We start from the raw sequence: 26,174 nt of genomic DNA on the forward strand, positions 1-26,174 counted from the left end.
ATTTCATTTTCTTATAGAGCTTAGGATTTCCTTACATGAGCTCAGAAATTAGTCTTACTAGAAGATGCAGAAGCATTCCTTAAATGATCTTAATAGTCCTTCTCAATAGAATCACATAAATCTGACAGACATCCCTCATAGGATACAATAAATGTCATAATTATCTTCTACGACAAGTTCCAAGAATATACAAATTATGTCTTCTATTAAAAAAAACACTTCCATATTCGTTCTTAAATGAATTCTAATGACGTTGACGTCATGTGCTCCCCAGTTGATCGGCAATGTAATAAAAGGACAGACAAAATTAATTTACCAACTGTCGCCAAGTAAATATAGAAAACGAAATCATTGTCCTGACATAAAACAAGTACAAACGTCAACATACATACATGCCCACATACAATTCTAACAAAGGGAAAGTGAAAGTCATTTGTAATTTGTTCAATCTGCAAACAAATAGGATTTTCCACCAAACTATGACAAGAGGAATGAAAGGAAGGGGGAGTGCATAAAGGATGGGAGGAGCAATAAATTGAATGTCATACCAGTAAAAGTGACTTCTGACGACATTTAAAGAAACACTCAATCTATCAGCAGAAAAAGAAGAAGAAATAAGTATTCATTCAAGTGTGGGTGTTATGCTCCCCGTTCACTGTGTTCTCTACTCCACCCTACCCTCCCCCAACAAGTGTCCTGTTTCTATTTCAAGGTTATTCATAAATGTAATAACAAACCAGAGAACAACAGCAATAAACCACAACCACCGCCGCCAATAAACATAAAGAAACACAAATAAAACAAACTGCGACAGCAATTCTCTTTGATGATACTAACAACGAACACACAACTTCGGGATAAAATAACAAAAAAGCTTTATGTGTCTACCATATTGCAGGATAATACAACAAACATATTTTTTTGGTTTGTTTGCTTTTTTAAGGTTCTAGGTCGAGGACAACAACATGGAGAGCAATGTAAAATTGTGTGTATCGTTGAAATACTTTAAAAACATCGAATGTCCATACAGTTGAACTTGAATGCAAGGCTACACACACGCCCGCAAATTTTGAAGGTAAAACTTTAAGGGTGGTATGACAATTTTGGAGAAATTTGTAAAAAGTTACACATTAAGTTAATAAATAATTTGAATAAATTTGTGTTTTATTAATAGTTCTATAGAAGAACTTTAAAAATCAAAGGACAATACATATGGTAGCTATAAATAATCTTGAATCGGTTTCGACATAAATTGCCGAAGGTATTTCTAGACTGTATTTGATATATGTTAGTATATACCATTGTTATGGAGAACCTATTACGGTTATGGGGGATTTGAATATGAGAACGGATGAAACATATACATTGAAGCTATACAGGGTGAGATGAAAGAACTGCAACCTACTTCAGACTGCTGTCATTACTAAACCACTCGTCCGACAGATATTAAAATTATTCCAGTTACAGCTCATTATATTGTTTACAAGCGTACAAAAGCATTTTGGTGAGAATTTTCGAAAAAAAATATTCGTGTTGGAATTCAAGCGTGACTAGATTTTTACCACAAGTGGCTATCGCTAGAGCACTCCAGCATTTAATAATATGAATAAATCGTTTGTGTTTCGTACCATCGCTAATTACTGTGATACTGGTAGCGTAGCCCGACGTCAAGGAAGACGGAAGAAAACAGCAACATCAGCAAAAATGATTCGAAAAGTAAAGAGGCGACTTGATCGAAACCCGCGTCGCAGTGTCCAAAAAATGGCTCGTGAGCTTAACATATCGCAATATTCCATTCGTCAAATATTGAAAAATACGCTCGGGGTAAAGTCCTTTTACATTCCAAAAAGTGCAAGAACTTACACCGCAACAGAAAGAAAATAGACTCTAAAGAGTTGCTTCGCTTGGCCGAAAGTAGTGAACTGCCGAATTTGGTTTTCTCCGATGAGAAAACATTCGTTGTCCAGCAGTTTGTAAACAAACAAAATGATCCTGTTTACTAGCTTATCCTGTTGTGTCTGCAGTATTTTGAAAAGCAAGGTTGGCACTAAAAAATACCAAAGTGTTGATCACCTCAAGCAAACGCTTCGTCGGGAATGGGCCAAAATACCGCAGAGCAACATTCGGGCAGCGTGTGACGGTTTCATTGGGCGTTTGAAGGCCATAATTCGTGCCAAAGGTGACCAATTCGAACAAATCTAAACTTATTCCAAAATTTGATGCTATTTCCGACATTTTTGTCTCACCCTGCACATACGGCTATATTCGGTATTTTTAAGATTTTAACAGAATTTTTAACGGATTTTATTTATTTGAAAATTGCCAAATTCTTTAAAAATTGTGGAGGGTTCGAAGTTCGACCCGCCGAATTTACAGCTTGTTTACTTGTTTTGTTTTTGTTGGTCTACCATGATATTTTTAGTTTTTACCATTTTTAATGAATTCTTCACTGCATTCTATACCCTCCACCATACTGTGGTGGGTATATTTACTTCATCATTCCGTTTGAAACTCCTCGAAATACCCATACTCTGTCTATCTGTCCCCCATATAATGATAACTCTCAATATTCGGTATTTTAATGGTTTTAGCAACACTATTCACCGAATTCGTTTCAAATTTCGCATTGGAAGATGTTAATATCTATGACAACAAATTACTTATGCAGGTCGACTCCTTCGTATAGTCCCTATATAACGGTACCTTCCAATATTCTCTATTTTTATAGTATTAGAGACTTTATAGACCGGAATTGTTTCAAAATTTGCATTTAAAATTCATAATGGATACTTCAAACTATGGCAGAAAGTTGTATAATCTGGTCCATATCTTGGTATACCCCACATATAACGTTACCTTCTTTTTTCGACATTTTGATGCTATTAGCGACATTATTCAACGGAATTGTGTTGAATTTCGTATTTTAAGTTCCTAATGGGTACTACAGCCAATGACAAAATTTGTATGCAGGTCCTCTACATATAGTCCCCATATAACGGTTTTCATATGAACGGTAATTTTCGACGAAATTTTCTTAATATTTTGCAAGTTCCTTCCAAATGGTGGAGAGTATCGAAAGATCGGCCCGGTCGAACTTAGCTGTTTTTTTACATGTTTATTATGCAATCTCCAATGTGAAAATGTTATTCAACTGTCAAAATTGCTCCCTTCACTCGCTCTCATTTACTGTACCTCAAAGTCATCTACCAACATTTTGAAATAATTTGTTCAAATTAATCACTCAAATCTGAACCAATTTGGACGGAAAATATGATGTGTGCGAAGGTGAAGGGAATACACTCTTTACAATACTTAAACTCAATTTTCATAACATCCTCATTAAAAGGACATAGTAACGTGTAGGCAAACAAATCGGCTTTCCCCTCCCTGAAAATTTCACTTACCTCAATATTCCCCATCGTTTGGAACGATGTAAAGACGAACATAAAGCCAAAGCCCAAAATGAGCACATTGACAAATTTGATATCCATGTTTGTGGATGCTGCTGTTGTAGATGTTGTTGCGATTACAAGCGAATTGATGCAATAAATATAACTCTCAGTTGCAGTTGTTGCTTCTTGTTATCAGACGTTTTAAAGCGTGAAATGGACTATTGTTGGCGTTTTCGTTTTGTTCTAAAACGCAAATACAATATTTTGAAATTTCTTTGTTATTAGTCTATGCTTTTTATCTGCAATTTGCGTTTTCAGATCATTTCTAAATCCAAATATATATACGAACACGCATACACACACGAAATCGTATGCAGGCAGATTGCCTCCAAAACAAAAGCAAAAAATGTGCGGTTTAAAACATCCGGGTAAAGCACCGCATTGAGATTAGTTAGGAATGTATTTTAGATTTTTTTTAGAAATTTAAATTTTGGGGGTTAGTAGGAAGGTACTTTTTTATTATTAAACTTAAGCAACAGCTTTATTCAATATTTATTTCATTTGTTTTCAAAACAAAATTGACTCGTGTAGGTACCTATATCCCGAATAGCGGCTCCACCCGTAAAATCACGTAATTGACAGATGATTCTAAATTCCAATTATTCTTCTATTCTTGTAAGAATTCCGTTTTTGTTGATAGGAAAACCCAATAGGAGACGACAGCGTTACAAAATGTAGGGCGTAGATTTATTATGTTTATTTTTTTTTTTTTTTTTTTGTAATTCGTTTTAAATTTATTTTCCTCTTCGTACTTCAATTCACTTTTTGCTAACACAAAACGAATTAAACAACTGAAATTGCAGCAAAAAAACTTAGCATTCAATTGAAAAACACATTTTTCGCAGTGATGCGCCCAACACAGAATTAAAACAAATCGAAGCGAAGCGGCGGCGGCGATACACACGACAGACACGTTGGAGCATTCAAAGCAAAATGAGTCGAGCCAACAGACAGGCTATTGAATGAGTAAACAGCCAAGCAAGCGGCTACATACTACAATGGTTACTAATAAAGGCAACTGTGACGTCGATGGCAACGCCGACGTTGACGTATTCACTGAGTACACAAGCAACAACAAAAATCAAGTTAAAGAATTCTCAATTCCACTTGCAATGTCAGTGCCCTACCCCTCAAAGCAATGTTTGAATGAATAATTGAAATGCCGAAGCATTTGAAGCGTCGCCCATCATAGGCCAAACAAACGACGGACCTACAAGTTATGGAACGAAGAACCAAGAAGCAAAACAAAAAGAGACAAAAACAAATCTAATGACAAAGCCCCCCATTTATGTAGTTTGTTTTTATTTTCCGTTTCTCTGTTTTCGTTTTATCTACTTGCTTCAGTTTACTCTAGCTCGCCCTGTCAACCAGAGAGATTGAAAGAGAAAATATTAAAACGACAGCGATTTGTTTGTTTAGTTTATTTTGGCTCCCCACTTGCCAGGGATGGGAAGTTATGTAATAAAACTGCATAACTCAGTAACTTGTGAGGAAGAGCAAATTATGGACTATTAAGGCTGTGATAAAGCATACATATATTTTCCACCAAAGTAAGGATGCATACCCACAAAGTAAAGGAAAGCTTTAGACTTTCGTCTTCAACCAAAAAATATACTTTTTGGTCTATCGTTTTGTACAAAAAACTAAAACTCTGCTTTCAGGAAATTCCGTTAGTGTTTTAATTATAATACCAAAACCTATCTGATAAGGTCACAAATGAGACGAATTCATTCATAAGTCTTCTCTTGCCGTGACAGATTCCGCTTGTAAGCCTTCAGATATAAGAAAATGGAAAAACATAATCATGGCCGTTATAAGGTCGGCCAGTTACCCTTTCCATGATTTGAAATTCAAAGAGATGCAAAAACAAAAAAATATATTGTCAAATACTAAATGTTATACAAATCCGTTAGAAAATATTGCTAAAATTGTGAAAATACCAAATATTGGGTGGTACCGTTATATGGGGGCTATACGAAAATGTGGATCTATATATATTTATTTCTTCCTGCACAACAAGATTAATATTTTATAAATTACAGTACCGGCGACAAATATTATAAACATTTCCAACTTAGACTAAAGCAATAAAATACATAATTTGATCAAGAAAATTACATATATTGTTTAGTTATTTATGTTAAGTGTTTGTTTCCATATTTTGAAAAAAAGAAATTAAGCCTATTTTTAAAGATATACACGTTGCTGATGCTTTGTATGTCAGATGGAAAAGTATTCCAGAGACGAACTGTCCCAAAAAAGAAACCCAGATTTTCCTTCTAAAAGGCATAATCTTTTTACCTCTATTGGATCTGTTAAATGTTATTCTATTGAAGATATATTCTAGACTTTATTTAACAATAATCTTGTGTAGAAGTGTTAAAGCTTTTGTTTGAAGGAGTTTTTTAAAACTAATTCAATATAAAGAGCAAGAGTACAACCGAACCTAAAACCTATTACGAACCATGGTACAATGATATCAAGGTAGGGTTATGATACCATATGATTTTAATTTTTTTATTTTCTTGGCTTAATATGTCATCTTTATTTGTTTATGTATGTGTTTTCTTTTCAATAACAAAAAAATTGTTCAGAAAACATTCAAATTCGGGTGTTTTCAAAATGTTTATTTCAACGTATGCTTCGACAAAATCTAGAGTTTTTGTAGCGAAATAATCCTTTAGAGATATATAGTACATGATTTCGAAAAGAAGTCTTGACCTTTCATTCAGTTATCGCGTTTTTCAATTATTTATTCAAAATAAATTCATCAAGTTGTTTGATTTTTTATTGTTTTGATACTAATTCTGACATTACAAGCCAAACCGGTAGACCTCTATACTTGCCATTTTTTCAAAGTATGCCTACCTTCCCTTCATTGTACCATGTGACGAACTACAAATACCATTTCTCAGACAAATCTATGGAAAAATGTGGCAAAAATTATCAAAATAGCAAATATCAGGAGATACGGTTATATGGGGGTGGGTTACGAAAACGTGGACCTATTTATACAATATTCCGCAATTGGAGCTAGAACAAATTACAAACCAATTTTTAGACAAATCCAATTTTTAGACAAATCCCTCAAAAACGTGGCTAAAACCATCAAAATACCCAACATTGGGAGGTACCATTATATAGGGGTTAACACATATAGTTAATGTATTGCCTACAGAGGTAGGATCCGTTAAAACCTCTTAATATCAACTTTGTAACAATATCGTTGAAAAAAGTGGTTAAAATCATTAAAATACCGAATAACGTGGACCAATATTCATCATTTTTAATACCAACCATTCTAGACACAATACACACACCTGTGCCAGATTTCTAAGCTCTACATCAAATAATATGGGCTGTATCGTGATTTCAACAGATAGACGGACATCGCTAAAGCGACTTACAATCATATACTGTTCAGGTCCACGACAATGTCTTAGATGTGTTATAAACGGAATGACAAAATTAAATTTAAAGTATAAAAACACATGATCGTTGCATGCATGGTACATTAAGGAGATAAAACAGCTTCTTAAAACTATAGAAATACAGCCCTTTCTTTCAAAAGTGTGATCCAGAATCTTCAATCTTTTAATTTCACATTAAAACAGCTTAATAGCTTTAATGCGCAATATACGTTTCTTCGAATCATTAATTTTGAAATTTTTTTCTTTTTATTTTTCAAAACAATTAAACACACAAAATTGGCAGAAATTGGACACACTTAGAAAAAAATTGTTACAAGTTGGTAGCTTCACTTTACATTTTTTATTGTACGGTAATAGCAAATTCGATTTAGAAAAGTCGATTTGGGAATTTGACCACACGTAAACGTCCTCATTAGCAGAACAACCAAACCTTTCTTTTGGTCCCTAACTCAAAGGCAACTTCCTTTAATTACTGAAAATACAATATACGACGTGGCTTTTGCATAGAAATTTCATTGTTTTAGTAGTCTCGTAGATTTGGCAATTTTCAAGAGTTGCTGAATGTTACTATAAAATCGATTCAATTGTATAGCTATTTTAAACACTTAGTGGGAGAATACTTAGATTTTCTCATATTTGGGACATCTAAAGACATGTCACACACCCTCAAGTATATATTGTCATTCGGAGTTTTTCAATTAGCTTATCATGCATTATTGTTGTGAAGATGCTATATTTTTATACATTGAGCAAAAGATGCTATCTATAGTGACTTCCCACCCCTGTCAGTTGTTGCAGCCAAGAGAGGACATTTATGAAAATAAACAAAAGCTCTCTCTTCTTTTTTGAGTTGGAACACATGTATATTGCCTATTTTTTGTACCCTTCTATCCAAATAACTGCTTAGGTTTGAAAGAAAACTTTGTTTTATTTAAGAGCGAAATGGAATAATAAAGAAACATTAACCTGAGAATATTAACACTTTTATTTATTTGTAGAGTAATCAACTGGTTATTGTCATTTCCTTTCTCCATATTTTTTTCTGAACTCTTCCCATGTAATAAAGAAAACAGTGTTGGTGAGTGCAAGAATACTGCTCATTAGATTTGGAAACCGTTGTGTGAACTATACGTAAGGAAAGTACAACATTAGAAGTAAAAGAAATAAATACGCAGTTTGAGTTGAAAGATAAATAATATCAGCTTAAAGTTGTCATAAATATTATAAGATCACAGGTATTCATTATTATCTTTATCCAACAATATTTTTCATTCAATATCAGATCAAATAAACAACGTTGTTTCATATTTGTGCACAGTTTTTAACTTAAAATCGTCATCTAAGATGAAAATCAAAGTTATCTATAGTTATTGTTTATATTTTATCGATAGAAACAAAAAACCTTCTTATGATGACCAAACTGGGTTTCGCTTACACAGAATCAGTCAAGATCAGACACTATTTTTCCTGGACTTTTCAAAACCGTTGATCCCTTTTATAAAAAAATGAAATAAATAATTAAAAAATGTACTGCATTCGTCCACTAAAACCCTATATATCATTACATTATTAACATAACCTGAGAATTTTAGAGTTTTTTTCCGGACAGTTTATATTCCAACGTTTGTAGAAAAGTATATAGAAGTTTGTATTTGTTTAAAAGTGAACATCTATTACGTCTGCTTTGAAACATGTCAAAGTTATGTCAGCTCCTTTTAAACTTCTAGTTCAATGTCATTATTCAGCTCTTTCTTCGGTATAGTTTTATGCCACGATTATATTCAATATTCCTTGGGCGCCCGTTTGGATCATGTGAAAATGCAAGTACTGTATGGTGTCCCTGATGAGTATTTCTAGGTGTTGCAAATGAAAAGAAATATATAATAACTAAGCACATCACAAAGGCTTTTAAATTTCTTCTACATCCACAAATGGCATGTCCACTTCAGGTCTGTACCATCATTTTGAGCAAATGTACCTTCTAGTTGAAGCAGTATGGTCCTTCATTTAAATAATCCTGTCTCCCGATTTTGAGGTTTTGAGAATTTCAGCCACATTTGTCATCCAAATTATAATTTTTGGCAAAATTAACAAGGTAATGCCAAATTTATCTATAATTTTCAAATAATTATACCCTCAGCCAAGGCTTAATAAGAAAGGTTGCTCAACTTCAAAGAAACTAGATAAATGCAACTCTGTGCTGGAGTCTTATAGTGTCAAATAGACTTTTAAATATGCAACAGTTGGATTTGTTTATTTTAATTTTTTTAACAAAATTCTTATATTGGGAAAACCCGCGAAACAAGAACATCCACCTATATCAGTTTAGAATTTTAAAAAGCGTGAAAGTATTGTCTCCATTAATATATTATATTATGTGAAGTGTTCTATAAAAATAAATCTAATGTAAATATGGCCAAAGTAAATTTTCCATTGGATCTTCAAATAGGTCTCACCCCATTTATTATCACATTTTTGGCTTTTACAGCCTTTTCGCCGATCTCATAAATGTGTAGTCTCTAATTAAATTTTTTTATTGTAGCACTCAGTTTAAGGCACCCTGTATCTACCCACTCACAAACAAAAACATCCGTTTCCTCTACATCTGTCAAATGAATAAAAACTTAAACAAATTGTTAACGTTTACCAACACTTACTTCGAGCGCCTATAAATAGGCAACATAATAAAAAACAGCAGGCAGCACTCAACACCTGAGACCTTTGGTTGACGAAATAACAAATTCAACGGCACTCATCAGTATTGACTGGGAGAAGATACAGAGCAAACACATCAATAGCTAAAACAGCGGAACTCAATAAAATTAAAATAAAAAAACAACATTCCAGTAAACAAAACATTTGCAAATTTATTGAGCGTCTGTGATTGAACGTAAATGCAACAACAACAAGCTGAAGAAGACACCGGGACAGGCAATTAAATTTATTTTGTGCAAAATTTCCATTTGAACGCCTATATACTCTCATTCGTTTCCACTCCAGGTAAGTATGTTTATAACGGTGACCAGCCAAAAGTCAGACAATGTTAGTAACCGACAACTACTTTTCTACATAATTTAATTAATGGCATGATGGATGACAACAAAACCAACAACAACAATGGATATGTACATGGTTTCGCACTCAACCCCCGTTCCTCTCCAGGTGGCCTCCATTCCATTTATAGCAACCGCAACAAGGTCGCCCATCTTCTTCCACAGCATTAAGAAAGCGTTAAGGTATAACCTAACCGCCCCAGACAATGACAACCGCCGACAATCATAATTTATTGAGAAGCCTCATCAACGCCGCGGAGAAAGCAGCCAATATAGCCCGCATTTGCCGTTCGAATCAACAATTGTTGTCACTCTTGGTACGGGAGAAGACTGGAGATGAAGCCAATGCCAGATTTGAACATGATTTTAAAACATTAGCCGATGTTCTCATACAAGAGGCCATAAAACACGACATTGGCAATGAGGTATGTTTGTTGTGTTTCTTTTGTTATTGTTTTTGTTATGGATAAAAATAAACTCAGCTATAGATAGAATATTTTGCCTTGATGTTGATTTTTACAGTTTCCCGAAATGAAGGATAACATAAGGGGCGAAGAATCACCCAACTTTACTAATGCCAATGGAGATAGTGTTGCCATTGTTGTGGGTCCAACGGCATCGGAGACAGAGGCATGTTTACTTGCCATTCTACAAGAGGAGCATCAGGAAGCTGCAAAACTATTAGCTGAAGAAGTACATCGTGAGGTGACATTTGATAGGGAGTTAAGCGAAGAAATACCAGAGTTACCAAATGATGTGGATTACTCACAGCTGGGAGTGTGGATAGATCCGATTGGTGGGTATTTTGCAAAGATTATAAAAAAATCGGTGTTTTTTTTTAAGGACTAGTACCATAGACAAATTAAAGTATAGACTAGAAAGTGTTAAAATTTACCCCTTCCGGCAGATGTCACTATGGTTGATCTTGGGACAGTAAAGTCACTCAGGGCTAGTGAAGTCACTCGACTTCGAAAACAATTTAATTTTTCTGCTATTTAAGTTCTACATTTTTATATTTCACGACATAGTTGGGTAATGTCAATGTAAACAAAGCCGCTGTTTCGTTTTCAATTGATAAATAATAATAAATCATATAAATATTCAATATTTTGTATTTTGAGAGAATTGATTGAATAGACTTATGCTCTCTCACAGCATGAACGTTTGTTATTTGTCTATGCTAGTACGGCGAAAATGGAGAGCATTTCAAATTGTTATGAGAACATAGACACATCAACATACCTATAAACTACGATCTCTGAAGAATGTGGCTAGAAAAATGGAAGAATCGTTTTTGGAAGAATCGTGTAAAAGGACTCTCTCGTATATTTTGAATGGGCCCACATACAAATAGATTTTCGAAGAATATTTTAAGTACTAACTCGCCTATAAACGTTCTGTTTTTGAAGATTATATATAAGGAATATCACCGCTTAAGCGAGGATTTTTGAGGAATATTTTTTCAAGGGTCCAGCAAATTTTATCTTGGATGTTTTGAAATATATTTTTCAGGACTTTTTTGAAGAGACCAATCAAAGGAGGAGGAGGATTTTTGATAAATATTTTAAAGAACCTATTCAGTTATAAATATAGATTTTTTGGACCCACACTGCTATAAATATGGACCTCCTTCGACTATTTATAAAAGGCAATGCTAGGACTTTAAAAAATATATAATTCACTGTAGGCGAGGCTTTTTCAGGAATTTCTATATCAAAACCCCAGTCAGCGAAAATTTTTTGTAAAATATTTTTACAGAGACCCATGCACATTTTATCGTACTCCTTTGGTTTTAAAATGGATTTTTTTAATATATTTTTAAAAGGGAAATACGTGCACCTAATATTGTGTATATCCTGAAAAATATTTTTAGGAAACGTACGGCTATGAATATTATTTTCAAATGACATTAACGGCTACAAGTGGATTTTTTGAATAAAATTTTCAAAGGATCCACATATTTTGAACCGGCCTGGTTGATATTTAAGAGCCAATTTTTCAAGAACATACTTATTTTTTATGAATATTCTTCGAAGACTCAAGCTGCAATAAATCCGAATTTTGTGAAAAAAAAAACACATTTATAATTTATTTAAAATATAAAATACCAATTAGCTGATCCTAAACATTCTTCTAATCAATACAGATGCTACAGCTGAGTATATATCGGGCGATACAATGTTTACGAATTTCCCAGGCATAACATCAACCGGACTGGACTGTGTCACCGTTCTAATTGGTGTATACGACATAGCCACGGGCATTCCCCTAATTGGTGTCATCTGCCAGCCATTTCTCAACAAATTACAAGAAAATGTCTACACATCAGCAATGTTTTGGGGAGTGGCGCTTCCAAATTGCCAATCTCATTGCAAGTCCTTAAACAACTCCCCCTCTGATCGGGGTCGTCTTTTGGGTATTTTTTCCAGCTCCGAACGTGCCGAGCTATTACAACAGATGTTAGAATTAGGCTATGAATTTGCTTTCTCAGCTGGTGCGGGCCATAAAGCTCTGAAAGTTATTACCAATGAAGTTGATGCCTATGTTTTGAGTAAGGGATCCACCTTCAAATGGGATACATGTGCTCCACAAGCCATTTTACGTTCCCTAAATGGTGATATTATTGAATTCCAAACAAGTATTAAAGAAGGTAAAGCCATACCCTTGAAATACATCCAAAGTGAGGAAGAGAGGGAAAATGCAGAAGATACGACCGTGGATTGGAAATGTAATAATCATGGTTTGATTGCCGTTCGAGATGTGAAATTATTTGATGGTCTACTGGAGAAATTGGCAAATAGTTAAATATTCAACAGTTTGGAAAACGTCTATTAGCCATTAGAATAAGTTTTTGTTGACATGGTCCAGAGTTTCCTAAAATATTTTTGATGAGTGTGTATGAAGAAACAAAGAACAAAAACCAAATTATATGTATGTATTTATATAATAGTAATAATTTATATTAAAATAAAGAAGAAATATATGTCTATAAAAAGGAATTAATGTTTATAATTAAAAAAAATAATTTTCAAGGGATTATCATAGCCAAAGAGTGATTGTTTGGGAATATTTTTACAGAACAAATACAGTGAAGTAATGTCTTAAGAAGGTTTTAAGATGGGTAACTACTTACAAACCAACTTACTTACCTCTTACCAGCCCGCTTATCTTATGTTTAAAAAATAGGTCACCACGGAAATTCATGTACAGGAATATATTGACAATACCAGATAGATGGGTCTTTCCAATCTAAGGTCTCTGTTCTCCCACTAAGTATTTTCAAAACATTCAAATCTGAACAGTTTGCTGAACGGAATACACTACAGATTTCATTAGAATCTAGTATCCAGTTTCTCACAGTACAGCTCAGTTGTTTGAAAATTGTTTTCCCTATGTTCACTTGCGACTTTTATAGATGCTTATATCAGCCATTCTATGCATTAAAGTGGAGTAATATAGACAGCATCTGTCTTCTCCAGAACAAATTGTTTACCTATCTGTTATAAACAACGAGCTGGATCAATAAATCATCTTTCTACACGGGCACCTTTACTAAAACGGATAATTGGTTACATAACTAACTAGAATTGTATAGGTAGCGGACGTTTTTCAGCTGCAATGTTAATTGGTATACTAATGTCATGGGAAGCGACCCTGTTGTCGTTATCGGGGCGGGATTCTACACTGAGTTGTACTTATATTCATATGACACCCTGGATTTGCATAGCTAACCTCAGTCCGATTTGTCGCTTTATAAGAGATTATCTGTTCTTTTTTTTTCAATTTATCGCAGATAGCTTTGGCTTACGCTGTCGACTCTCGAATCTGACCCCTCCTAGGAGCTTGGGATAGCTTGTGGTCAGAATACATGCAGAATGTCATGCGTCAAAGAGCGAAACTGCTGAATTGGTGACAGATATTTTCATATTCCTCGCTAAAAATAATGTAGCAAGCTCCGTGAGATAGGTGTTTAACCTAACACACATTTCACCAACGACAGGACCGTTCAATAACCTGCATAGGTAGGTTACTTTAAAGGTAGCGCGGTTACCGTTTGGTAACCGCTCCATTCGGAGACCTACTGGTCCATTGTGTTCATCCTAGAAAGAATAGTAAAAGAAAGAAATGGGTGATGGATGAGAGTGAAGATAGAAGGTAGAATTATAGTGTGTGATCTAGGGCTAAAGAAGTTGCCGTGTCGTCTTTAGCCTCTTGAATTACTGTAGGGTCAGTGTTAGAAAAAGAAGACAGATCATGTGACACTAGTTCCTCCACCAACCTGTGTTTCGCGTTAATGAGTGCAGGGCAGTGGCAGAGCTAACACTTGCTGTCTCAATTTCTTCTTCATCTTGACAGATCCTACAGTAGTCAATGTCATCGCTATCCCATTTCGAGGTCATTGCCCTCACCTTACTGTGACCTGTTATGATACCCACAAGTTTTAAATCAGGTTTCGACAATGACAGTAGCGACTTTGTTCTCTTCTCCGAGAGAATGGGCCAGATTCGTCCAGCCATCTTTGTTGGATTCTCTCAGAGTAGTGTCTGTGAATAACCTGTAGGAAGTGGCACAGTGGTGGTTTAACCGAGTTCTCTACTTCAAGGGTAGTTGATTCGGATCCTTGCCTGGCTAATTCGTCTGCAGTCACGTTGCCTGGAATATTATAATATAACCTATAACCTGCATAGGTAACGATTTGACTGTGAGAATACACAGTTCCCGCCACTAATACTGTTCTATAGCAGGCATTCTCAAGAGTCTACTGCCGACAAAAACGAAATCAGTTTGTATGGGAGTCATGACCTCCCGGTTCATCTTTCACGGTTTGGAAACGATGTGGGAGGCTAGCGACATGTTGATAACTTTTGTGAGATAGTCAACTCCCAGTATATCCAGCTGCTTTTCTTTGCTTTATAAGCTTTTTCATTTCACATTTTTATAGAAGAAGAATTGAGGCCCTGGTCACAAAGGTCTGGCGAACTATGACATCCGGTTGGGACCATTCTTATTTATCGTGTGGAGGTCCCCAACGGGACTGGACAAGGGGTTTCCATATACAAAGCTATTCTTTATATAGAAAATAAAATAATATTCTTTAAGTTACTGCTACTTTCATACAATTCCACAATAAAATGACTCACATGTGTGGGTTGGTTGTGTTGGTTTTGGGTTTTCGAGACATTTTTTATTGTAATTGAAATTAAATACAAATAGTTTTAAATAAACGAAATGGTTAAAATATGACTCAAATAAGAATACATTCAGTGTTTTAGCTGCTTAAAAGAAAGAACACAATACAAAAAGACAAGAATAATTGGAGGAGGAGACAAACATATAATGGATTTAAAGAAGAAAATAAATATAATTTACAATAATAAAAATGTAATTTTCTTGAAAAATTGGTTTTATTAAAAAGTATAAATGTAATTGCTTTGAATATTTTATATTATTAATTTGTTTTAATAAAATTAATTTATCTATGGTTTTATTGTACGTTCAAGACACACACACATTTACTTTTAGTATTAGTTTTTCTTTTTAGTTTGTGCTGTTGTGTTTAAATTATTATATGCTTTGTAAATCTGTATAATAATGTTTTATATGTATGGCTTACATAGTCCTTTGCATTAAACAAAATATTTGTAAAAATTGAAAACCTCTACAAAATTGTTAGTTTAAAACAACTAAATATTCGCATTGGCTTTGTTGTTGACTTCATGTGTTGATTGGCTGTTTATTTTATATTACCCTCTTTGTGTGTATAAAACTAGTAGCTTGTAAATAAAACTATACAAAAAAAATTTTATAATGGAGGCCCTTTTCCACACTCAGGTGCATTTTGTATAAACTGACTGTGACTGTAAAGATTCCAGCTTGTTTTGTATTTTGTTTAAGGCACTAGTTTTTTATGTTACTGTTTTTGTTATAAAATTGTTGTAGCTTCCTTTCTATGCTTTGCTTTTAAGGTAGCCCATTTTAACTCCCCTTTACATTTTCTTGCTCATGGTCATTTCGTGAGCGGTGCGCAAACGTTTTCTCAACTCACTCGGGAAACGTTCGTAACATTTCTTACACACTGGCTTCTCGTCGTATTCATAGAATTTTGACTTTTGTGTCATTTTCATATCGCACACCGAGCAGGCGAAATGATGAACACACCAGGCTTTATTCAAGGCCGTAAAAACTGCAAAATGAAAAAGGAAGGAATTTAAATTATGTTTTTAAAAAATAAAGAAGAGCCAAAACACACCATCTCCTGCAATCACTTGATTGCATACAAAACACAAATTGCCAAACAATTGATGATAATGAGTTTCACAGTATGCCAGGCCACGTTTCTCGTAGTGACGATGTCCCAAAAAGGGTTTCTCACATTTGGCACAAACGAAATGCTGGCGAAATAAAAATAAAAAATGGATATTAGAGTCAATTGCATTGAATGATTTTAAAACTTTTATAATACAAACCTCGACGTGCCAATGTTTGCCCAGCGCTGTAACAACGCGCTCTTCGATTGGACGGCGGCAAGCGCCACAAATGGGTATGCCCATTTTATCATGACAACGTAGGCAATACAATTCATTCTGAAAAATGATAAAAAAACAACAAAAGTAAAATTAATATTAAAAGGCACTGTGTAGCCCATAGCCCGGGGATAAAAAATTGAAGTGGTCATATTTATTTCCTCGTAGTACTTTTTATTGAGAATTGAAACTTTTAGATAGCTGTTCTACTTCACATAAGCAAAGGACACAAAAAAAAAAAATTAAGTATAGAGATATAGATCTGAAAGATATTTTTGGGGTTAATTTGAAGTGGGATAATGAAGCTGGAAAATTACAAAAAATATTTTAATATGAACTTTTAATAAATATTTTTGATGGACCTTTCGATCGATCGAGGTATGTGTATGGACTTTTTTGAAAATATTTTTAGTTGTCCCCCACTGCAAGAAAATCGATTTTGCACCAACACTCAGAGCAATGTAAATATTTGAAAAAATTTTGGTGGACCTACAGACAGTAAACATAGACTTTTAAAAATATTTTTGAGGGATCCGTATAACAAAACATTTTGACAGTTTTCTCAGAGCAATTTCGCATGATATTTTTTTAAGAATATTTTTGATAAATCGTCTAAACAATAATTGTGGATTTTTCCAGAGTATTTTTAATGGGCATTCAGATTAATTAACGTGCATCTATTTGGAATATTTTTGACAGACTCTCAGAGTAATATAAATGGATTTTTAAACAATATTGTCATGGTCTCTCAGATATCAGATTTAAAATAACATTCTTGGCCGATCCTCAAGGCAATAAATTAAAGAATTTTTACATGCTCCTTTAGGGAAAAAGTTATCCAATTTAGACAATATTATTGCTGAACCCTCAGAGCTATTAAAATGGTCCTTCAAGGAGTATTTTTGACGCACGCTTAAAAAAATTTGAATATTTGGAATATTGTTGAGGAAACATCTGACATTTATTTTTTGATGGACACTCGGATTCATTAACGGACTTATCAAGAATATTTTTAATGGATCTTAGGATATGTACATCTTAAAAATATTTTGGACTCTGAGATGCATGGACGGGAGAATATTTTTGATGGACTCTCAAAATTATAGACGTTGAAATTATGTGACGTTGATAAGCGTGTAGTTTTTGAAAAATATTCGGAAACGGAGCATTTATACCTCAGAGTGTTAATTATTAGCAACATTTTTATTTATTCTTAGGGGTAGAGAACTGAATTTTTAAGTAAACTTTTTGTGGTATCTGAAGACAGTAAATAAGGATTGTCTTGAGGTAGCCGAATTTTCTAATTTCGAGTTAGAGGAAGAAACAGCGGAACTAAACACGCAACATGTATTGCTGTTATTGCTGCAGCAATAAACGCATTAAAGTTCGCCAAGGTGGTATTATAACAAGTTACTGCATCTAGAGGACCATGACGTACTGATAACATGGAGAAAATAACATTGATTATAAAATTATTAAAATAACTGTGAAGAAAATGTGACGATTTCGCACTCTACTACACTTTTCAATATTCTTAGCGAAGGACTGAGACTAGAGCAAGTACTCCAAACTTTCATCTACCTATTAATTATCTTGTAGAGTTTAAAATGGCTACGAAGATATAAGAATACATTTTCTTTGTATAATGTTCTAAACCTATTATATCATACTAGGGCCCTTTACGAAGCTTGCCTTTTCGTATCTATTTATTTGTTTTGCATGAAATATTCAGGATTGTTTTAGGAATCCCGCGTGATATATGAAATCTTACCATATCATTAGCTGCCAAACCTGGACGACTTTTAACTTCTCTGGCTGTTGAATCCAATTCTTGGCCACAGGCCGTACAATTGAAATGATATCCGTGATATACTTCACCACGGAAACGCAGTGGTTCATCATCAATCAGGCCGCTGGAATTTAAAATATTTTTCTTTACTGTAGTAGCCTTAAATAAATATATTAAGATATAAAAAAGACTTACTGGCATTTTTGGCACACATAACGACCAGTGATTTCAGCCTTAACCTTGGCATTGCACTCGTGACATAAGGCACGATTTTGATTGCGTATAAAACCAGAATCGGCCAATTCTTTGGAACACAACTGGCAACGGAAGCACTCTGGATGCCAACTGGCCGACATGGCCTTAATTACGCGACCAATAACGAATTCGCCGCATTTATTGCAACAGGGTGCAAACAGAACATGGAAATCACGTTCACAATATTTGCGTCCCTCGAATTCGTAAAAAATGCCATCTTCAAAAGGCCGGAAGCACTGGGCACATCTAAAAATTTAAAAACGGACAAAGGAAATTAAAAATATTAAAAGAAAAAATGTTAAGATAGTACATACACAAAACATTGGGTGTGCCATAATTCACCATTGGAATTGACTATTTTCTCATTTGGTTCAAAACCATCTGCACATCGGGTGCAATGCATTGCCCCCAATGACATGTTAGCTGCCTGTAATCTGAAAAAATAAGATAATTAAAAAATTAAATAAAATAAGTTTCTTAGATATCGACACGTAGGAAAAATATGTTTTGTTAGTACATTGTTGATCTCCGATTATTGGTAATCATTTTTAAGATTCTCCGCTTTTCGTTTCAATCCTTCTTTAGCAACGTTTAAATGTATACTGTGGTCAATGCATTTATTTTAATGCCCCTATGGTTTCAATCGTTTCTTATCAACTTTGCTTGTATTGTGATTCATGACAAACACCGCTAAACCGGTGACGTTTACTTTGGCTAACCAAATAAAAATATTTAATGTCATATTTCGATATCAGTTTTAATGTTATCCATATAAATAATATGACGGTATGTAACGAAAGTCAAAGGAACCCTATGTAACTATACAAATATAGAAAAGAAATTTTCCGTGACTCCTTGGATTTAGTCTTCACAGGCCTCTATTGCAGGCTGAATAGACGTTCCGCCAATCTTTATCAATTTTTGAATAGTGATTGACTACTGCATCAGCAGGCAGGTCCTTCCAAGCACGCCGTTTTGGGGAGCTCTACATATCATATAATGGTTTGGATGACTCATCGCAGATAGCTGTGGCTTGCGTTTCATGCTGCATTTTCATCTCATCAGTTCATTCGATAGAGATTGGTTGTTGATATAGTGCGAATATTTCCCTTGAAATAAGGCGGTAAGCTCCGTAGATATGTGTTCAACATAACGATAGGATCCGACGCAAGTATAGTGCAATCATCCTCATAAGCAACTACCTCAAAAAAGTAAAGGTTAAACAGTTCCGGAGATAGCACCCTACCTTAGGAAACTTCGTTTCATTCTACGGGTTTAGACAACTGGAGTCCATTTATATTATGTTTTAAACTAGGCCGGAGGTTGTACTCTTCACGTGGCGTGATAGACTGCATCAAAACCATCTTGTTATATGGCACGGCTTGTGCTGGTTAATATCTCGACTATTATGTGTGTACATGGTGGCAACACCGTTGTGGTACTATGTGGCGGGCGATACTAATGCTGATGATGCGCCACTGCATCTACATCTGGATCTACTAATATGTGTGTATATATAGCATTTTCAGATTAAATGAAACCTTTTGCAATTCAAATGAAACTTTTTGCAGCGGGAATGAAACCTTTTGCAGTGGAATTGAAACCTTTTGCAGTGGAAATGAAACCTTTTGCAGTGGAAATGAAACCTTTTGCAGCGGAAATGAAACCTTTTGCAACCGAAATGAAACTTTTTGCAAATCAAATGAAACTTTTAAATTTATAGAAGGAAAAAAAAAAACAAAACATTTTTATTTTTAGTAGTTTTTAAATTAAATCAATTAATTATAACTAATATATTGACAAAGAGGATTTTTTATTGATTATAAATATCTACATTTATTTATATTATTTCTTACATTTTCAATTATTGTAATAACAAATGGTTCTTTATTGATTTGTTATAAAATGCTTCCATGTTATTAAATTCCAAATGCTTAACGCTAAAAAGAGAAATTTAAACAAATTTTGGCCAGGACTGAAATGTGATATTAAGCTTTACCACAATTTTTTATAGTTATAGTATACTATTAATCTTACCTAATAAAGGATTCCCGCTTCGCAGCTTTATTGATTATGGAGATAGAGCAGTCGAGATTTCAATAGACAGATAAGTGGAAATCATTAAATCAACTATGATCATGATTGCATATTCTATATGGGATCTACGACGAATATTTAGAGGTGTTACAAACCGAATGACAAATTTAATATATCCTCCTTTCCATGGAGGAGATTATAAATGATACCTAATTCGGGTCGTTAAAAAAATACCTTGAAAAACTTTTTTCAATCTTTCTGCATCTACACTTGTGTTTTATGGAAGTTTTAAGAAAAAATTTTATAAAAACATAAATATTAATACTCAATAAAAATTCCTCTTTAACGATATATTAGTTATAATTAGTTGATTTAAGATTAAACCTACTAAAAATAAAAATGTTTTGTTATTTTTCCTTCTTAAAATCTAAAAGTTTCATTTGATTTGCAAAAAGTTTCATTTCGGTTGCATATGGTTTCATTTCGGTAACAAAAGGTTTCATTCCCGCTGCAAAAGGTTTCATTTCCACTGCAAAAGGTTTCATTTCCACTGCAAAAGGTTTCAATTCCACTGCAAAAGGTTTCATTCCCGCTGCAAAAAGTTTCATTTGAATTGCAAAAGGGTTCATTTAATCTGAAAATGCTATAGCTGCAACACCGTTGTGGTACTATGTGGCGGACGATACTAATGTTGATGATGCGAAACTGGAACTGCATCTAGTTCTGTGGGTGAGTAAAGACTCAAGATCGACATGCTTGACTCCCCTTTGCAGGCATCCTTACCCGGCGGAAAGAGATCTTATACGAATTCGTGGAGACGTTGAACGAATCTGCGATGTTATCATCCTTTTTCCCAAGGTTCATATATGGTCTAGTCCCATTTTCCACATGTTTTCCCATACCAATCTGTGGATCTTCACTGTCAGGCCGCTAAGTCTGGTAGAATTGGAACGCCGTAACTCATCACGCTCATTTTCTAGTCTAATAAGGTACTCCAACTCCCAACTTTTAAAAAATTTCGTTGAAAAATTTGCTTAATTCATCAATATTCGTTATATGGGGTATATACTGCCGCTTGGACCTATATGGACTATACTTTGCAGTGATATTTTCTGCACAAACCTACCTATATATATGTACTTATACGTATTCTTGTTAACATCCACGATGAGGGTTAAACAAACAAAAAATCTTTTATCCATTCCAATCAGAAATAAACATTCACCCATAAACATAAAAAATGGTCGGATACAAACATGAATTCATTTATTTTCGACTGGTACACAGATACCTGATCGAGGGAGAAAGAGAGCGGACTGAGAGAATGACAACATTGTGGGAGAGGTTGATGAAGAAACAGTAGCGACAACAACAACAATATTTATTATAAAAACGAAGATCCATCTATTAATAACAATGACGTCATAAACCCCAAAATAAACATCTGGACTTGTGGAAGGCAATGAACAATCATTTAATTTTGAATCATTGGTGGCGGCATAGAAAAGTAATGAAGATGAACAGGCAAACAATTTTGAAAACAAAATCAATTAAATTACAAAGATGTACAAATGAATATAAAAATTTATGGTAGCTTCTATTTAGCAGTTGGTTAATTATAATATTCTGAGGCATTGCTTTCATAAATACATAGATATTTTCATATTTTCTGATTTTCTTATTAAAAATTGGGGGCATTTTAAAATAATGCCGTGTTTGCAAAATATTCAACAAAGTATGAGATAATCGTAGGCGTCAAATGATAGGCGACTGCTTCGTTTCATTGACAAAAGACACATACACCAAGGGGTGATGAATGATGGCGGAGGGAGTATTGAGTTATTTTTACGTTGATTTGTTTATTGTATGGGCACAAATAAAGTTCACTTTGTATGGGCGTTAGACGTCGGATGTAAACTACCATACTGACTGAATGACTGCATGCTTGTCTGTCTGTCCATTCACCTGTACGTTTCAAGTTGATTTCATTCACAAATTCTAAGTAATTTTTGTAAAATGTAGGTGCTGTAAATAGATGACAATGTTTGTTGGGCGTTTTGGTGATGAAAAGATCGGCAATTTCAACACATAAATTAAGGTCACTAATGACGTTTAATAAATTTCAGGAATATAGTGGCCATTCACTACCGAAACCACGGAGCAAGTTGAGTTTAGGGGCTGTGCTCTGATCATTTTGAAATTTTTACCACAGGTAGGTATTTTTAAACTGATTACGGCAATATAAATTTTTTGTGGGGGAAATAACCGGTTACCCGGTTATTGGACCCGAAAGTTCAGATACAATGTTCGGTTTTTATCCGGTTCCACTGAACCGATACAAACAAAATGGGTATCATTGGAAAGCTTATGAAAATACCTATCCAACAAGTGGTCACATGAACCGGTTACAAGAACCGGTTCCAGAGTAATGCAAGAAAATTGATATTTTTTACCAGTACTTTTTGAAAAACCCATAAAAACTCAAAAATGGACCCATTATAAGGTATTAAAATCTACATACCGTATTATAGCCAACAATATTGCCTTTCCAAAATGGTATCATACATGTTGATATCTTTTGTAGTTCCGAAGATATTAGTGATAGAAGTCATTAATTTGCAATTTTTTCTCCAGTCAAATGTATCTAACCTCTATAGCATTTTTAAACAGCCGGCCTTCGGCCGGGGTTTGAGATTTTCTTCTCTGGGGTATGTCCAACACCGGCTACGCGATCGCTAGTTTTTCTTAACATCGTAATCTTTGTAGGTAGCCGGCCTTCGGCCGGGGCTTGAGATTTTCTCCTCTGGGGTATGTCCTACACCGGCTACGCGATCGCTAGTTTTTCTAAACATCGTAATCTTCGTAGGTAGCCGGCCTTCGGCCGGGGCTTGAGATTTTCTCCTCTGGGGTATGTCCAACACCGGCTACGCGATCGCTAATTTTTCTAAAAATTGTAATTTTTGTAAGTAGCCGGCCTTCGGCCGGGGCTTAAGATTTTCTCCTCTGGGGTATGTCCAACACCGGCTACGCGATCAATAGTTTCCTAAAAACTGTAGTTTTCGAAAGTAGCCGGCCTTCGGCCGGGGCTTAAGATTTTCTCCTCTGGGGTATGTCCAACACCGGCTACGCGATCCATAGTTTTTCTAAAAATTGTAATTTTTGTAAGTAGCCGGCCTTCGGCCGGGGCTTAAGATTTTCTCCTCTGGGATATGTCCAACACCGACTACGCGATCCATAATATTCTAACAACACCAAATTAAAAACAAAGCAGATTAACAAGAACGTTAAACCCGACATAAAACTTGGCTTCACTCATACTACTTTCATAAGTAACAACTTTAAAAGCCAATATCTTCGGAATTACAAAAGATATCAACACATATGACACCATTTTGGAAAGGCAATAGTGTTAGCTATAATATTGTGTATAGATTTTAAGACCCTATAATGGGTCAATTTTCGAGTTTTTATGGGTTTTTCAAAAAGTACTGGTAAAAAATATCAATTTTCTTGCATTACTCTGGAACCGGTTCTTGTAACCGGTTCATGTGACCACTTGTTGGATAGGTATTTTCATAAGCTTTCCAATGATACCCATTTTGTTTGTATCGGTTCAGTGGAACCGGATAAAAACCGAACATTGTATCTGAACTTTCGGGTCCAATAACCGGGTAACCGGTTATTTCCCCCACAAAAAATTTATATTGCCGTAATCAGTTTAAAAATACCTACCTGTAGTATAAATTTCAAGTCAATCCGAGCACAGCCCCTAAACTCAACTTATGCCGAAACCACTAACAATATTATGTCATTTTTATGCGATATTCCCTTTTAATTTAAGGTGTTTTCTTTTGCCTTTTGACTTCATCATATACTATGGCGACATGGATGCTTACTCAACGGGAGGCATATTAAAGAATTCTTCTAGACAGATGACAACAACAACCCGAAAGATGACAGCACAATATGCAATAACGTCCGATCACTCGTTGGCACACGTTCACTGCAAAAATTCTCGCGAAACTAAATGCGAAATATGAAAATGAATTTTAGCCAAATGTTTACCTTCCATGAAACAAAAAGAGCACAATTCATGATTTTGTTTGCACATTGAATGAGAAATCAACTGGTAGTATAACTTCCCTCCTTCTCCGCCATCACAACCAACTTTCTTAACAACCCGCATTCATTAATTTATATTCCTTATGCAAACCAATTGGGCAACCACATATTCTATAACTGAGAATTGTTGTAAACTCTCCATGAGTTGTTGCTGTGTTGAGTTAGTTTTCTTATGGATCTGGATTTTGATCTCCTCCCTAAATTGGCAAAGTCAAACAAGATAACACACGTCGTTTTCTTTTTTTTTTATCAATTTGGAAGAGCAATAGGTGTTTTGTCACAACATTCTCGCATACCACTATTCATGATTTATCTTCGATTTTCTTGCACTGAATTTTTTGGATATTTTATCTCTATTTTATTTCTTTATCATTCTTTTATTTTGTAATTTACCTTTTATTTATTTATTTTTTGGAATCTTTTGGATTTCTCCGTCAGAGCGATGTTGGTACAATACCCAAAGTATTTATGTACCAATACTTTTTGGTTATTGGTTATCGGTTATGTATTCTTTGGTTGTTGCTTTTATGTCATTTCTTTGAAACCAAAATGATAGTCGTCCCCAACGAAACAAATAAGAAAGGCAAAAGGGAATGAACACTGAAAATTAAAGAGAAAGCAAAATCACCCAGTACTTCTTTTGTTTACGAATGATACATGAGGAAAACGCAATCAGCTGGAAGCATTCATTAAAAAGAAACTACTCTCTACTAGGGATATGTAAGTCGACTATTTATACAAAACGAGGCCGGCGGATCTAGTGGCCAACGGCGGTTGATTTTATTGTTCTTATGGTCGATTTTGAAGTTATCTTTTAAGCATGGCTCATGGTAGAAGAATATAGGTGGACGCGTCGACACAGCTGCTTGGGCAATGAACTGTCAAACCAATTTTGGAATTGAAAATGTTGAATGAAAAATTATTTAAATTTGTAAAAATTGTTGGAAAACGCGAATTATAATAGCCATGACGTAGTATATGAAAGTATATGAAAATCTACTTATATTTGAAAAAAAAAAAACATTTAAATTTTTTTGACATATCAATGCTCCCAAGCTTTGATGCATCTACCTGTATTCTTCTGCCATGGCATGGCTCAAGAAGGAAGGTTGCTCAAATTCAGAGAAACTAGAAAAATCCAACTCTGTGCTGGAGTCTTATAGTGCCAAATAGACTTTTAAATATGCAACATATGGTTTTTTTGTTTATTTTTATTTTTTTAAAGAAAACTCGCGAAATAAGAATAGAATTTTGGGGTTATTACAAAAGATTGAATAAAAAATAGTAGGACAAAAAAGTTTTATCCGAAAATTGTATAATGTGTTCCGTTAACGTCGAAAATAATAAAAAAATTGTATTTAAATTGTATTGATTACCACATTTAATGTCAAAATGGATAATTGTGCAACTAACCAGCTTAATGTGAACAAGGGTATATAAATCTGAAGACTTGACAAATAGAGGTAAAAAGTTTGGAGTACTAAATAAATTTACTAAGGAAAAAGGCTCGC

At 34.5% G+C, this 26,174-nt stretch overlaps 3 protein-coding genes across 10 annotated transcripts in view; 1 reads left to right on the forward strand and 2 right to left on the reverse strand.

The window, feature by feature from the left end:
• LOC101888651 (UNC93-like protein MFSD11) overlaps window positions 1-4,451 on the reverse strand; it is a 46,101-nt gene extending 41,650 nt beyond the window's left edge. Inside the window, exons 1-2 of one of the 5 annotated variants that reach the window (XM_059127006.1) lie at window positions 4,205-4,429; window positions 3,405-3,635 (exon numbers count right to left, since the gene is read on the reverse strand). In XM_059127006.1, coding sequence (XP_058982989.1) covers window positions 3,405-3,491 — 87 coding nt within the window. In that variant the 5' untranslated portion in view covers window positions 3,492-3,635; window positions 4,205-4,429. Of the gene's footprint in view, window positions 1-3,404 lie in introns of all 5 variants that reach the window. The other 4 variants (XM_005183049.4, XM_005183048.4, XM_020036589.2 and 1 more) reach the window with 4 other exon arrangements.
• A 4,993-nt stretch (window positions 4,452-9,444) lies between these two features.
• Window positions 9,445-12,931, forward strand: LOC101888480 (inositol polyphosphate 1-phosphatase). The gene is made up of 4 exons (XM_005183046.4): window positions 9,445-9,883; window positions 10,046-10,361; window positions 10,459-10,732; window positions 12,083-12,931. The coding sequence occupies exons 2-4, from the start codon at window positions 10,143-10,145 to the stop codon at window positions 12,739-12,741; spliced, it is 1,152 nt and encodes a 383-aa protein (XP_005183103.2). The 5' UTR covers window positions 9,445-9,883; window positions 10,046-10,142; the 3' UTR covers window positions 12,742-12,931.
• Window positions 12,932-15,090: 2,159 nt separating this feature from the next.
• LOC101888072 (LIM and senescent cell antigen-like-containing domain protein 1) lies at window positions 15,091-25,214 on the reverse strand. Of its 4 annotated transcripts, none has more exons than XM_005183045.4 (7): window positions 25,057-25,214; window positions 18,819-18,938; window positions 18,445-18,750; window positions 18,232-18,373; window positions 16,404-16,520; window positions 16,187-16,328; window positions 15,091-16,120 (listed from the first exon to the last, which is right to left on the reverse strand). In XM_005183045.4, the coding sequence occupies exons 2-7, from the start codon at window positions 18,920-18,922 to the stop codon at window positions 15,924-15,926; spliced, it is 1,008 nt and encodes a 335-aa protein (XP_005183102.1). In that variant the 5' UTR covers window positions 18,923-18,938; window positions 25,057-25,214; the 3' UTR covers window positions 15,091-15,923. The 4 variants fall into 4 exon arrangements, with proteins under 4 accessions (XP_005183102.1, XP_058983018.1, XP_005183101.1 ...); XM_059127035.1 differs by lacking the exon at window positions 25,057-25,214 and adding an exon at window positions 24,607-24,628; XM_005183044.4 differs by lacking the exon at window positions 25,057-25,214 and adding an exon at window positions 24,438-24,564.
• Between the last annotated feature and the right edge of the window lie 960 nt (window positions 25,215-26,174).

This window comes from Musca domestica, unplaced genomic scaffold, assembly GCF_030504385.1.
Source record: "Musca domestica strain aabys unplaced genomic scaffold, Musca_domestica.polishedcontigs.V.1.1 42, whole genome shotgun sequence".
NCBI lineage: Eukaryota > Metazoa > Arthropoda > Insecta > Diptera > Muscidae > Musca > Musca domestica.

Bases quoted from the DNA above. Each gene is read 5' to 3' on its own strand.
- LOC101888480 (XM_005183046.4), top strand. From the start codon at position 10,143: ATGACAACCGCCGACAATCATAATTTATTGAGAAGCCTCATCAACGCC. The intron at 10,362-10,458 runs GTATGTTTGTTG...TGATTTTTACAG, and splicing joins AACACGACATTGGCAATGAG to TTTCCCGAAATGAAGGATAA. The intron at 10,733-12,082 runs GTGGGTATTTTG...TAATCAATACAG, and splicing joins AGTGTGGATAGATCCGATTG to ATGCTACAGCTGAGTATATA.
- LOC101888072 (XM_005183043.4), bottom strand. From the start codon at position 19,050: ATGATTACCAATAATCGGAGATCAACAAT. The intron at 18,939-19,021 runs GTACTAACAAAA...TTATTTTTTCAG, and splicing joins AATAATCGGAGATCAACAAT to ATTACAGGCAGCTAACATGT. The intron at 16,121-16,186 runs GTGTGTTTTGGC...TTCATTTTGCAG, and splicing joins TCAAGTGATTGCAGGAGATG to TTTTTACGGCCTTGAATAAA.